This window comes from Ictalurus punctatus, chromosome 9, assembly GCF_001660625.3.
Source record: "Ictalurus punctatus breed USDA103 chromosome 9, Coco_2.0, whole genome shotgun sequence".
Classification (NCBI taxonomy): Eukaryota; Metazoa; Chordata; class Actinopteri; order Siluriformes; family Ictaluridae; genus Ictalurus; species Ictalurus punctatus.
Window position 1 is genome coordinate 27,914,353 of NC_030424.2, and position 14,028 is coordinate 27,928,380.

The window sequence follows — 14,028 nt, forward strand, 5'->3', positions numbered from 1 at the left end:
ATTCTTATATATTCGCCATTTTGTGCGTGAACAACGTTTAAAAACTGGACATTTTCCTCAATACAGTTACTATAATCCTGCTCCAAAAAGTTGTGGCGTTCAGAAGTTTTGTTTTCCTGCTGCAAGCCAGCTCTGACAAATGTGTATAAGTGTAGAGAGCCATTCAAGATTCTGAAGGTTGGGGCCAGAAAAGTGTACAAAAAAAAAATTAATAATTTGCTCCTTGTCCCATGCATGGTATTTCTGAGGCTGAAATGAACTTTCACCGTTTGTGTTCTATAAAACATTATAGATGTTCTGGACTTTTAAAATGCCACAATGATAGAGAAGGTTAGTATTTTAATAAGCAAGAGCATTTTATTTAAATATTAGTCATTTGTGATGAATGCAGCCACAGTAGATTAACAGTGTTGATATTGATAATGCCCAAAAAGTAGTGAGTCCATCAATTTTATGCATAAGGGTAATTGTAATAAAAGCACTGCTTTAGCATAAATAACCCCAACACGTGTTTATTAACAAGTCTTATTAAGTGGGAGAAACACTGAATGCCAGTCAGCCATAGGCGTATTTAGAGACTGATATAGCAGATGATAAAGAATACTGAGCAAGTGTCTATGGAGACATGCACAAACATTAGGCAAAAAACTCACATACAGTTATTAATATTACAAATATACAAAAAAAAAAAAAAACTTGTAAAAGTGCTGCCGGTTTCTCCTTCCCTGTTTTGGACTGGTCCTTCTACAAGGACCTTTATTCACAGTTTGCAATTAACAAATAAACATAATTAATAGCGTGTTAACTCTGTGTGAAGTGACGCCACATTTCCGCGCATGTTAATGTGGTGAGAAAAGATACCATACATCAATGTACTATCGTACACATCGGGAATAAACGTAGTTAATTAATAACACGTTAACACCGCGTGAAATGATACCACATTTCTACATACTACCGTAAACATCTGGAAGCCAACAGACAGCTGTTCCATGTTAGTGTAGCAAGCCTAGTAACTACTGATTTTTTTTTTGTTCTGTTTTTTTCTTGTTTGTATATTCTCTACTTAAAAATGAATCATAAATAGAGCTTATTTAAATTCCTACTTCATTTACCAAACAAAACCACATTTTGTTTATATATATATATATATATTTTGTTTAATATGCATAATCAAAAGAGTGGTTAGTTTTCCTCTAACAAGCGCTTAAAAAAAAGTTATTTAGAAGTTTAAGTACCTTTAAAGCCCAGTTCGGACTGGATTAGTTTTACATGGGTAGGTGGGGATATTATTAATTAATATTATTAATAATAATTATTGTGTCTCTGGAATTGTAGTCCCATCTAAAACCATTATGTCAGTCAATTGAGTGTGCATGCATCTGGAAAGATAAGTCCATCTTTTACCTTCTATAAAATGAGCAGTAAAAAACAATAAATTTAAAACAATAATATATAAATGATATTTAAAGGGAAATCTCAGAGAAGTGATGCTTCTAGGGATTTTAGACAAGTCATTGCATTCCTAGCACAGCCTATGTATGTATTATGGTCATGTGACTTAGTAATGATCAAGCCCTAAAAGAAGTGGTTATAATGAAGTTCACAACAATCAGTTTGTATTAAAATTAGGAGTATAAATTAGGCATGGAATGTTTGGCATGATGACTACGCATCTGAAAGTAGTGGAAAAGCAAGGATCTTTTTTTTTTTTTTTTTTTTTTTTTTTTTTTTGTGCTGCTATACACTGAAGACATTTGGGTTTGAGATATGCAGACCAAAGAAATACAGAGAAGAGCCACAAAGGTTTTGGAACCAAAATTAACCTCTACCAAAGTTTGGAGAAAAATGGATCTGCTCATGATCCAAAACATACTAATTCATTGGTCAACCATGGTGGAGGTAGTGCCACGGCTTGGGCTTGCATGGCTGCTTCTGGAACAGGCTCACTAATCCTTCTTGATGATGTAACTCATGGTTTTAGCAGCAGAATGATTTCAGAAGTTTATAGAAACATTCTGTCTGCCAATTTACAGAGAAATGCATCCAATCTATTTGGGAGGAACTTCATCATTGAGCAAGACAACGATCCAAAACACACTGCTAACATAATAAAGGACTTTATCAGGGGAAAAAAGTGGAAGAATTTGTATTGGCCAAGTCAGTCACCAGACCTCCTGAAGAGGTGACTGAAGGGAGAAATCCCCCAGAAACAAACAATTACTGAAAGAAGCTGTGATGCACGCCTGGAAAAGCATCCCAAAAGAAGAATGCAACAGTCTGGTGATGTCAGTGGGCCACCGGCATGATGCAGATATTACAAGCAAGATACATGCAACCAAACAGTAAGTGTTATTTACTTTAAGCCTATCTGTTTCAATACTTTTTCTCACCAAAACATTGGATGGTCTGCTAATTTTCCTAACTTGATTAAGGCATCTAGATGTAAACATCAGGAAATTAAAGCTGAATTTTTTGATCTATCGTCTCGTCTTCATCTTTTGGTCTCAAAACCCAAATGTCTTCAGTGTATAGCAAAAACCAAAGAATTGGCCTTGCTGTTCCAGTACTGTTGGAGGGAACAGTATATAGAAAAGACAGGATCACGTATACCCTGCAAATTGACCATCATTTTTTACAGACCTCCTCCTTCAACATAACTTTATCAGGAAATCTTATCCCATCTAAATAGTACTTAAGACTATCCATCTCCATGATCATGGATTCTTGACAAACTGAGGGGTTTCAAATGCTAACTACCCTGAGAAACGCAGTTCACCACTTCTACAGTCATTGCCTTAAGATGTATGTTCCAGAGCCCTTATTTAGCTCAGGGCACACTGAGCGTTCAGAGCGTTCCTCTTATTACAACATCCCTGTGTATGGGTTCTGCATAATCAACTCAGTTGTATCAATATCCAGTCTTTTCTCTCTCTCAATGATCATGTCCTTGTTCTGTGTTCATCTATTCTTTTTCCTTTCTACAAAAATGGGGCCTAGAGAGGTTAGTCATATATTGATTTGCTAGCAGCAGACATCGTCCATGTTACGGCCTAGACTTTTTATTTACTCTATTAAGATCAATTTTTTTTTTTTTTAATGTACTTCAGCCATCCCCTGTGGGCTGATTTTGTTAATGGACTGGTGAAAACCACTCCAGTGCAGTTCACAAATCATGAAGTGGACTCCCTGCGGTTTCTCCCACCCACATAATTCCTGTAGTTGAAATGGACGTGGAGTCCGTTGACTGGGTGAACGATCGGCACTGTTTGCATGCTGGGATAAGTCTCTGTGGCTAGCGTCCACTCGGCCGTGGCCAACAGCTCCACGCTGAGTGTTTTGAGCACGAGCAAGGCAAGCTCACGGCCGATGCACCTGCGAACGCCACCACCGAATGGCACGTAACTGAAGCGACTGTTTTTGCTCTCGTCCCGATCAGTAGCGAAGCGCTCCGGGTCAAACATCTCTGGGCTTGTGTAGGCAGCTGAAGTCTCATGCGTGTCACGGATGCTGTACATGACACTCCAGCCTTTTGGAATCTGGTAACCCTGGAGATGAAGGAAAACTGGCTGTGACATTAGCTAATTTAAAACAGAAACTATTACAGGACGAACATTATTGAATATATGCTCTGTCTGAAGCGAGAGAATACTGAATATTGAATAATCGGTATTCAGGACAATGTTAAGTAGATGCTTTTCTGTGAATGTGTCACCTTTCAGGATTCTGTAATCTTCTAGACTTTGGAATTAAAACAAAATGTGTACTAATAAAGAAATCCTGAATAGATATCTAAAGCCTGCACTGCAATATCAATATCAAGCCAGTATATAATGTCCCACAAATGATCTTACTTTGACCTTAAACATGTAAGTAAATTTGTCTTTTTCGAGCCTGGTGCATCATTTTTATGAACTTATTATACTGTATTTTAAGAGAATTGTTTTTCATTTGAGTTAATTCTTCAAAATCTGGACTACTTTTGTCTACTCACGTTCAGCTCGAACGTCTGAAGCACTGTCCTGTATCCCCCAGACACTGGTGGTAGAAATCTAAGCAGCTCCTTCACCACACAATCTAAGTAGCACAGCTGATTGAGTTTTTCCAGACTCAAATACGGGACGTTGATCCACGATCGATGACTTTCTTGTCTGTCAGGGCAGGGTGTTTTATCGAGCAGAGGTTTGGATTTAAGACGGGGCCGTGCCACGTCGTTTGTGCACTTTTCGACCGCGTTGTTTGAGCAAGCGTTGGTGTTTTCATTACAGTATAAGCAACAAGAGCTGGGAGCATCTACGATTAAGACTTCAGCCTCCAGTTCAGCCCTTGCACGCTCTGTGACTTCAGAATGGCGCATCAGCTGAAGTATGAGCGATGTGGACGCGCTCGCTGTGGTGGAGTGTGCGGCGAAAATCAATTCCACTGCTGTTTCCTGTACAATAAAGAATTTAATCAGTTTCATTCAGACAAAAAGATCCATTGCAAAATTAGCCAGTAAAATAAGACCAAAAATAATCAAATTTCCAACATGAGGTTTTTCCTTTATGAACCAAAGGTGATGTTAGTGGCCATCTTATTGGGAGTGGATCAGGTGGTAGAGCGGGTTGTCCATTAATCGTAGGGTTGGCGGTTTGATTCCCAGCCCACATGACACCACATGCTAAATTGTCCTTGGGCAAGACACTGAACTCCAAGTTGCTCCTGATGGCAAGCTAACGCCTTGCATGGCAGCTCTGCTCCCATTAGTGTGTGTGTGACTCGGTGAATGAGAACCAGTGTAAAGTGCTTTGTAGAACCACTAAGGTTAAAAAAGCACTATATAAGTGCAGACTCTTATTCATCCTACTGTGCATACACCTGCCATCAGGAAGATCCATGGCAAATGGAATCCATGGCATGGCAAAGGCCTTTGGGGCTGTATTTCTAAGATATTTCTAACATAAAATGGGTTAATAATAGGAGTAAGAGTTAATATATTAGTTGTAACATAAACCATATTCTAGGGCTGTAATGATTAATAAAGACAGATTCATTAAAGTGGACTTTTATATTTGTTGTGTTGTCATTGAAATGTTTTAAATGCCTCACTGTTTGGACATGCAAACGATATTTGTGTACAATACACTACACTACAGAAGCCATTGCAGTGTTGCTTCTGTCGTTCCTTCAGATCATAAAGCACTTTTCACAGGACTGTTATCAGTTGGTCCAGTTATGACAAATATGAGCAAAGAAGTGATTTAAATGTAAAGGATGTTAAAAGCAATGTTCTCTACTCTCTGTAAAAATAAATCAGTAAAATAAAATGGAGAAACGCTATTATGTAGTGGTCAAATTGGCTGCATGCTTTTTCTCTTTGCTTCCTTTCTCAAGGCCTGCATGAAAGAGAAAGTTTCCCACAGGATCCCAGTCCTGATGCGCACCATAGAAGAAATCATATCTCTCACAGACAGAGCTCATTTGGTCGATGATTTCAACCAAAGCGACTTAAAAGTGAATCTTGCTTGAAGACCCAATAGTGACAACTGAACAGTGTTGGGAATTAAACTCCTAACCTTCACACTAGTAGCCCAAAGCCTTCACTACTGCTACAGAACTTTGAACGATTGAGCCAGTCACAGCCAGGCAATTTTTCCCCTCACAGTGTGTTCTAAGTAGAGCTGTATGAACATGTGAGTCACTGGATCTTCAAGTCACGACAGAGTGTTTTTTTAAACGAACGATTTACCTTGAGTTCCTGCAGGGTCAGGTCGTAATCGTTTTCCTTTGCAGCGCTCAGCATGTAGTCGAAAGCATCACAGTACTCATCCGTGTTCTGCTTCTTCAGTTTCTCCTTGATGATTATCTCCATCTCTGCATGCAGAATGTCTCTTGCTTTTTTCCCCTAAGAGGAGATTTGGAAATGAAACTTATAAGCAGGTAAGTTGTACCAAATCGTTCTTCAGTACATTACACAGTGCTTGTTTTTTCATCCTCCCAAGTTCTACTTGGAGCTTCTGTACTTGGGAATCACTTTCTGCTGCTTTGGATAATCCCACATGTATACCCTTATGATTTTAACTGCACTTCCGATTTTTGTCCTTGTTTCAGTGGATAATTTCACCTGCTGATGTAATCATAAAGATTGTCCTGTGCTCATCCCTGGACTTCACAATCTGCTCAAACTAAAGATCCTTTCAACATCGTACTGTTTGTATACAGATGTAGACAAGTAATAGTTTATAATCATAGCTGGAGTCACCTAGAAGAGGATGGGGTTCCCTTTTGAGTCTGGTTCCACTCAAGATTTGTTTCTTATGCTGTCTCAAAGATTTTCTTCTTGCTTGGTCATGAGAGAATTAAATCTATATCCAGATTTCTATAAAGCTGTTCTGTGACAAACTGAATTTGATCCCTTTTGGTTAAACAAAATGTAATTAGGTTCATTTAAAGTAGAACAGAACATAAAGGGGTAAATAACCAATTTTCTCAGCTTGATCTATATGCATTTCTGTTCCTGGTCTTTTTAAAACAAAAACACACGACGTGAAAATTGTAAGTGAGGTGATGTGATTGATAAAGATGTGTTTTCTCACTTTGCGCAGGCCGCTGAGAGGTGCATCCACAGGCAGAGAGAACAGGTTGTTCATGAGCTGCTCAAAGGTCTTGGAGAGGTGAGCGATGCGCTGCTCGTCGAGCTTCAGGCCGAGCAGGACGCGCACGGCGATGCGGAACGTGAGTGACCTCGCAGCAGTGTAAACTTCCACAGGGCCAGCCTCAGCACACCACTTACTGATTTCACCCTTCACCACATCCTGAAGGCGTGTCAGATAGGTCTCCAATGCTGCGTGGCTGAACACTCTCGCCAGGATCTAAGCAGGAGACGGAATGTATTAAAAAAAAGGTACGTGCAAATCAGTTAATCCGTTATGTTGTGATTGTCTGAACAGTTCATTATTTCTAAAAATTTACCAACGTAAATTATGTGACATGGCACAAATAAATGCTTTCTGTAATGGAAAACACTCATATTTAAAGTCCTATTTATTACACACATATCTAGTAAGGTCATTTTGACCTTTTAAACTAAAGTGTTTAAAATGGCTGGTGTTATAAATCAAATTTTGATTTGAATCGCTGTCTTGTTCCCTCCAGCTCTTATTTACACTCCGATTATGCATGTACACCTGGCACTAGGAGGATTTCCAAGAATGTACTCCATAATATTCCTTATTCCTTATGTTTCTAATAACTAGGACCAATGGAAGATACACTATGACCGAAAGTATGCGGAAACCTAACCATCACACCCATATGTGACCATTCCAAAACCATGGATGTTAACACGGACTTGGCCCCGCTGCTGCTGTTGTTACAGCCTCCACTCTTCCAAGAAGGTTTTCCACTAGATTTTGGAGCGTGGCTGTGTTGTGTTCGTTCCACTACAAGAGCATTAGTGAGATCAGGCACTAATGCTGATTGAGGGAAGTCTGGAGGGCAGTCAGTGTTCCAGTTCATCCCAAAGGTGTTCAGTGGGATTGAGGTCAGGACTCTGTGCAGGACACTTGAGTTCTTCCACTCCAAACTTAACACATTCATGTCTTCATTGAGCTCGGGTTGTGCTCAGGGGCGTAGTCATGATGTAACACGTTAGGGCCTCTTAGTTCCCGTAAAAAGGAAATTGTGCGCTTTTAACTTTGGGGCAACAATTTTGGAAAGAGCGACATATGGGTGTGATTAGCAGGTGTCCACAAACTTTTGGTCATGTAGTGTGTATTGGAAGATTTAAAATGAATCGTTACAGATTTATAGATGTCAAATGTACAAAGATAACCATGGGACATGCACTAAGTAATTAATACAACAGGATTTACACTCTACATACACCTACGTACACATCTGCCATCAATAGGATCATCGAGAATAGGAATGACTTTGTGTATTTCCATAAATAATGGAGTTAAGCCATGAAATATCGGTTATTTCGAAATAAACTTGGAATCTTAAGATGGCCTGGGAAAATCGGGCCAAACATTGTTGAGCAGTGAACAGAATGATTACTGCATTAATGGGTGCCACGACATACAGCAACTTAATAATTAACAAAGTACAGATGTAACTTGGGCACAGTCCATGTAAACATTTAGGTTTAGCTTTTTGGCCTGGGATCCTCTATGTTGAGCATTATTATTATCATTATTATTATTATTATTAGTAGTAGTAGTAGTAGTAGTAATAGTATTGTCCTATAGTGGTGGAAATCACAACCAGCCATTATGACCCAATATTAATTATTATATCTTATAGTTATTAGCCAATTTGTCTGGCCACTTGAATTGAATGGGTTTAATCCAAATGTCAATAACTCAAATACAAGTAGGCCTATAAATAATGTCAGCTTGTGCCTAATGTGTTCTGTTGATGGCAGTTTTTGGAAGAAAAAATGTTCAATGGCTCCAATATATAATGTTGCTAATAATGTCTAATATTTGAATAATTAAGTTATGTTAAAATTGTACTGATGGGGTCCATGACATTTATTTTACAGTAAAAAAAAAAAAAAAAAAAGGCTCACTGGCTGTAAAAAAAAAAAAAAGAAAGAAAAGAAAAAGGAAAAAAAAAAGTGTTTGAGAACCCTTGCTCAAGTTTTAACATAAACATATTTCAACACAAGTTTGTGCTTATGTTAAAATATTGCTCTCAAACATCTTATAGTCACTGTGTGGAGTTTTTGCTTACTTTTCTTTTCTTCTTGTGCAGCGCACCGACCGAGTTGACGAGCGTGTTTGGTCCGAGGATGATGCGCGTGCTCTGTGGCCACTGTGTGCTCACCAGGGTGTGTTCACCGAGCAGGATCTTACGAATGTTTTCAGCGCCGGTCACGCGGATCACGGGTTTCCCCAGGAGGTGGGTCTTAAAGACGTTGCCGTGTTTCTCTCGCCTGGAGATGTGAAAGCTGGAACCCTGTGAAATGAAGGGCGGTTGGGAGAGAGTGAGATGGAGAGAGGGTTGTTTCAATGTTTAAAAATGGAAAGGTTATTTCAAATACTTTGGACAACATGCCAAGAAAGATTTAAAAACGAGTGATCCAAATCATCAGAAAGACAGAAAGGTGGAGAGACTGAAAAGCTTATTTGGGGTCAATTGTGATGTTTAAGGACTCCCTGCTCCTTAACTACTCCCTATTTATCCAAAACATTTTTAAAAAAAACGTGAGCCTTTGAAACTGAGCTAAGGATTTGCCTTGGCTTGGTACTGTGCCTGGAACCGAGGGGAATTCTGTATTTTACTTTCAGGTCCGCACATGCAGGGTAATAATTTCATACATGTATTAACAGAACAGTAGACTGAAGGATCATTTATTTGTGCCGGAGATGTGCACAACGTTAAAGGTCACAATTAAATTGAATGGCCTCATACAGTGCAACAGTATGAGCTCAGTGGTTAAAGCGTTGGACTACCAATTGGAAGGTCGTGAGGTCAAGCCACAGCACCTCCAAGCTGCCAGTGTTGGGCCCTTAACCCTCAACTGCTAATGTGAGATGTATAAATGAGATAAATGTAAGTCGCTCTGGATACGGGCATCTGCCAAATACCATAAATGTAATCTAAATGTAATGTAATAACGTAAACCAGTAAAATCCTGTCAGTTTCTACTGTCAACAGTGTTAAACTACAGAACGTACAGAACTACATGAGAAAGCTTCTAGATCAGTAGTAAGTACTGGACCGTCAGCAATAATGTACCGCAGTGTGATGCCTAAAATAAACTCTGGATGTTGACCCAATAATGATTGTTATCCAATAATCTAACCAGCATTCTCTGATGAGATCACGGTCAAGCGATGAAGTGGATCTCATAGCTGAAAACATATGCGGTATTTTAATACAATAAATAAATCCTCTAGACTTGACCCTAAGAGACTTGATCAGGATTAGTAGAATGTTACGTCCTTTATTTTTCATTTGAAGTGTCAAACGTGCTCATTTTGTTAAAGCGCCGTCTGCATAAACAACTGTAGGCCTATAAGTAGGCGTGATTATAATGGAAATAGAACTTCCTAGAACCTTATGATAAACACTATGTACAAAATTGCAGTCTATTTAAATATTGCACTGAAATTTTGTTCAAAGCATTGCATAAAATATCACAGGCATGCGCAAAAATCCAACAGTAGGTTAGTGTTCAAGTATGCCTCAAGTGTGTACGCAAGTGTATACGCGTAATTCAATTCTGCATTTGTAGACACTAGGGAGCGTATTATTTTGGCCACAAGAAAATGTCCCAAATGGCATGCCTTTTGTCCACTAATCGTAGGGTTGGCGTATCGTGCCGAAGTGTCCTTGGGCAAGACACTGAACCCTGAGTTGCTCCCGATGGCAAGTTAGCACCTTGCATGGCAGCTCTGCTGCCATTGGTGTGCATGTGTGTGTGCGTGTGGATGGGTGAATGAGAACCAGTGTAAAGTGCTTTGTAGACCCACTAAGGTTAAACAGCGCTTTATAAGTGCAGACCACTTACCATTATCCACTCATTTTCCATACAGAACCAGGATTTGCAGATCACACAGATTAAGACCAATGATGTACTGTATCAGATCGAAATCAGCTCATTAGGTAATCAGTAGTATTTTGTCTATTTGTTTCACATCATTTGTAACCCAAATACTGCTCAATGACAAGTTGTTGACGTAAGACACTTTAAGAATCTTTAAGAATATTGATGTATCTGCTGTGTTTGGTTCTCGCTAGTAATTTCCAATTGTTTAGGTCAGGGACTGCAGCTAAGCCCACACTGATGCAGGCTTTTGCAAAAAAAAAAGTACAAATATGGCGCTTGTGAACACTTTTTTTTGACATCCATATAGAGAAAAGAGACCCCTTACAGCAAGTATGTCGTTTTGGGAAGATGTTGAGGTGCCTCACTTTAATGGCTGTCTATTATATCTGCTCCAAAACCGTGCAATTTAGATGCTCTATATATGGTACCTTTAAATAAGATGCCTTAGTAGGTAGTAGGTGGTATATTAAGACCTATTATTAAGACAACAGATCTGTTGCATTCTCAAACCTGATTGGTCAGAAGGTGTTTTCTGTAACTTTTTTTTTATATATATATATGAAATCTCGGCATCTCTGACAGTGGGGTTTTCGTCACACCAGCCCATCACTGACTATTTTCCTATAACGGCACGACCCATTACTTACCCAGTGCACTTGTAACATTGGTATCGTATGCACGTATTTAGTGACTTTATGCTGCCTATTAATAACCTCCAAGGTATCGACACAGGCCTGATCTCATAGGAAATTAGCAGAAATTTGAACAAGTATGGATGATGTTCTTCAGCCCTGTTCAGTTCAGGAAAAGGTACAAATGCTAACCTTATCACAACCCCAATCCTAACCTTTGTTAAGATTTCACACAAACTTGCACAGATGTGTAAATTGTTACAAATTTGCAAGTCTGAGACTGAGACATGGTGTACTCAGAGAGAGCGAGAGAGTGAGAGAGAAAGAGAAAAGAAACAAGGGAGGTTATGAACACTTGTATAATTTGGGTTCCGTCCAAAACCGCACAATTGTGTGCTGGAATAACGCCAACATCACACAGTGTACACAGCAAAATCCCCAGTGTTGAATTTACACTTCATATCAGTGAATCGGGACAATATAATAGATCATTATAACACTTCAGTTGTTACTGTATTACTTTGATTTATTATTATTATTATTAGTAGTAGTAGTATTATTATTATTATTATTATTATTATTATTATTATTATTATTATTATTATTTAAAGTTAAATGTAGATCTACAAGACCTACTGGAGATTTTAGGACATTCGCAAATACCAAGGGTATTCATATTGAGTCTGGTTCTCTATTAATAACAGACTACCATCAAATTTAGACAAAACAAAAACATTTAGAGGTCTAAGTGTTGTACTAAGAATAATCCGGAACCTATACGTCCAAATGCGCACTAAATTGTGCGCTAACATCACAGAGGTAACTATTGCGCACAGCAAAAGAAAAGTTCATACGAGTTCATCCGGACATCATAATAATAGCTCATTTAGTACTAAGTGTTAGTTAATTCAGCACTGGGTAGGACTTCTATTTGTTGCGCTACAAGGACTTTTTTTAGGATATGAGCTTTATTCACCCCTCCAGCCACGCTTACCTGAAAGAGCCAGTGGAAGGTCTCTCCGATCAGTGGCCATCCCATGGAGCCATCCGGCAGCGGGAGCGCGCACGCCTTGTCCCGGGCCGCGCTCCACCTGAGCGCCCACAACCACCGCGACACCGCGAGCAGCAGCAGCGCCGGAACCACGGAGCGGAGAAGCGCGAGGAGCGCCGACACCAAGCCGCTTTCACTCCAAAACATCATCAACCATAAGAACCGAGCAAAATAAATCTTCCTGATCAATTTCAGTCGAGCGAAAAAAACAACAAAGCGTCCAGGCTGTTCATAGAAGGTGGGCTCCTTTCTTCAGATAGCTAGGGGGGGGAAATATATAGGCTATTTATATATATATAAAACGTTTTATGTTAGTTTTCACAGAGAGGAAAAACCATGGCTGGCACTTTCCGTCTGCTCCAAACGCGCAACACGAACCTGACAGGTATGCCAAATAGTTTTACAAGTTACATGCGCTGGCATGTCTTTCATTAGACTTTATAGAGTAGCCTGTGTATACACAGTTGTAACAAGAGGACAGTGAACATGATAATTATGTTCTCCGCGACTTACGCGTAAACAGTCATATTCGCTATGCACATGCGTAATACCATTCCTCTTTTTTTTTTTTTTTTTTTTTTTTTTTTTTTTTTTTTGCGTAAACCTTTTCAGTTTTTCACTTTCTCATCTTGCTTTTATATGGGATCTCTCCTCATAGCCTAGGCGATTATTTGATTTGATTTGGTCTGTTTACTTTTTTTGTTTGTTGTTGTTGTTGTTGTTGTTTTGAAAATCCTGATATGCGCAAAGTTAATAGGAGAAACTTTGCAAACCTGTGCACTTCATTAGCCTAGGCAATTCATTCATTCATTCATTCATTCAAATAAATTAATGCAATTCAGATTTAACCTGATTTTAGTTGATTTGTAAATAAATATTATTAAGAATACAAGTCATGACGACTTCTTGAAATACTGTTGCATGGGCTACAAAAAGAATAAATAAAATAAAATAAAAGTACTGTAGCTATGCCTATTGCAGGCGTATTTAATTTAATATTCACAGACCAGAGAGCAATATTGTAATCGTGACGGACAAGCACTAATAAATAAGAAGAATGTCCAATAAAAATGACTAAAATTAAAACTTATTTTTAATTTGTGGCTAGTTAGCAGCATGTAAAATAGCTATTACGTTAAAAACAATGCAACAGTTTAATCTTATCGAGGAAGGAGGAGGGTAAATGATTTTTTTATACCGTATTTTTATACCGTAAATTAGACTTAAGCTCGAGATCCTGGGTACTGAGGTTTACATAGCACATGCAGATCAAATTCAGAACTAAACGAGGCTTAAACAGTTTAGTAAGTAAGCTATAAAGGTTAGAGTGCTTACTTACCTAAATGTCGCCATAAACAAACAAACAAAAAATATTCCAGAAGTTTTCTTGCAAGATTTTTTTTCTTTTTCTTTTTTTTAAGTAAGCAATATGCGTGTTTTATCTACCTGCTGAAAGGTGTGTACTCTTCCGTCTATAATACTAAATACCGACTGATGGAGGAAAGTTTTTTACACCCTAAACCATGAAGAACTCATTGATAAATCATCTGGGATGGTAATAAGTTATAGAGCAGAGAGAGAGAGAGAGCGCGCTTGTGATTGGCTACCTGAACATTCTCTCTCTCTCTCTCTCTCTCTCTCTCTCTCTCTCTCTCTCTCTCTCTCTCTCTCTCTCCGTGTGTGTGTGTGTGTGTGTGTGAAATCCACAAAATAATGTTTTAATTTTCATTTTCCAAAGCGTTCAATCAGTCAGATGTAGCCTACCAATCGGATTTAAATAAGTAAGTAAATAAATAACTATATAC

The 14,028-nt window shown here is 38.7% G+C and overlaps 1 protein-coding gene across 3 annotated transcripts; it reads right to left on the reverse strand.

The window, feature by feature from the left end:
• Nucleotides 1-210: 210 nt before the first annotated feature.
• LOC108270418 (cytochrome P450 26B1) lies at nt 211-13,811 on the reverse strand. Of its 3 annotated transcripts, none has more exons than XM_053682797.1 (7): nt 13,670-13,811; nt 12,167-12,483; nt 8,719-8,943; nt 6,576-6,851; nt 5,729-5,884; nt 3,995-4,432; nt 211-3,548 (listed from the first exon to the last, which is right to left on the reverse strand). In XM_053682797.1, the coding sequence occupies exons 2-7, from the start codon at nt 12,371-12,373 to the stop codon at nt 3,174-3,176; spliced, it is 1,677 nt and encodes a 558-aa protein (XP_053538772.1). In that variant the 5' UTR covers nt 12,374-12,483; nt 13,670-13,811; the 3' UTR covers nt 211-3,173. The 3 variants fall into 3 exon arrangements, with proteins under 3 accessions (XP_053538772.1, XP_053538771.1, XP_017332586.1); XM_053682796.1 differs by having other exon boundaries at nt 13,563-13,811; XM_017477097.3 differs by having other exon boundaries at nt 12,167-13,811.
• Between the last annotated feature and the right edge of the window lie 217 nt (nt 13,812-14,028).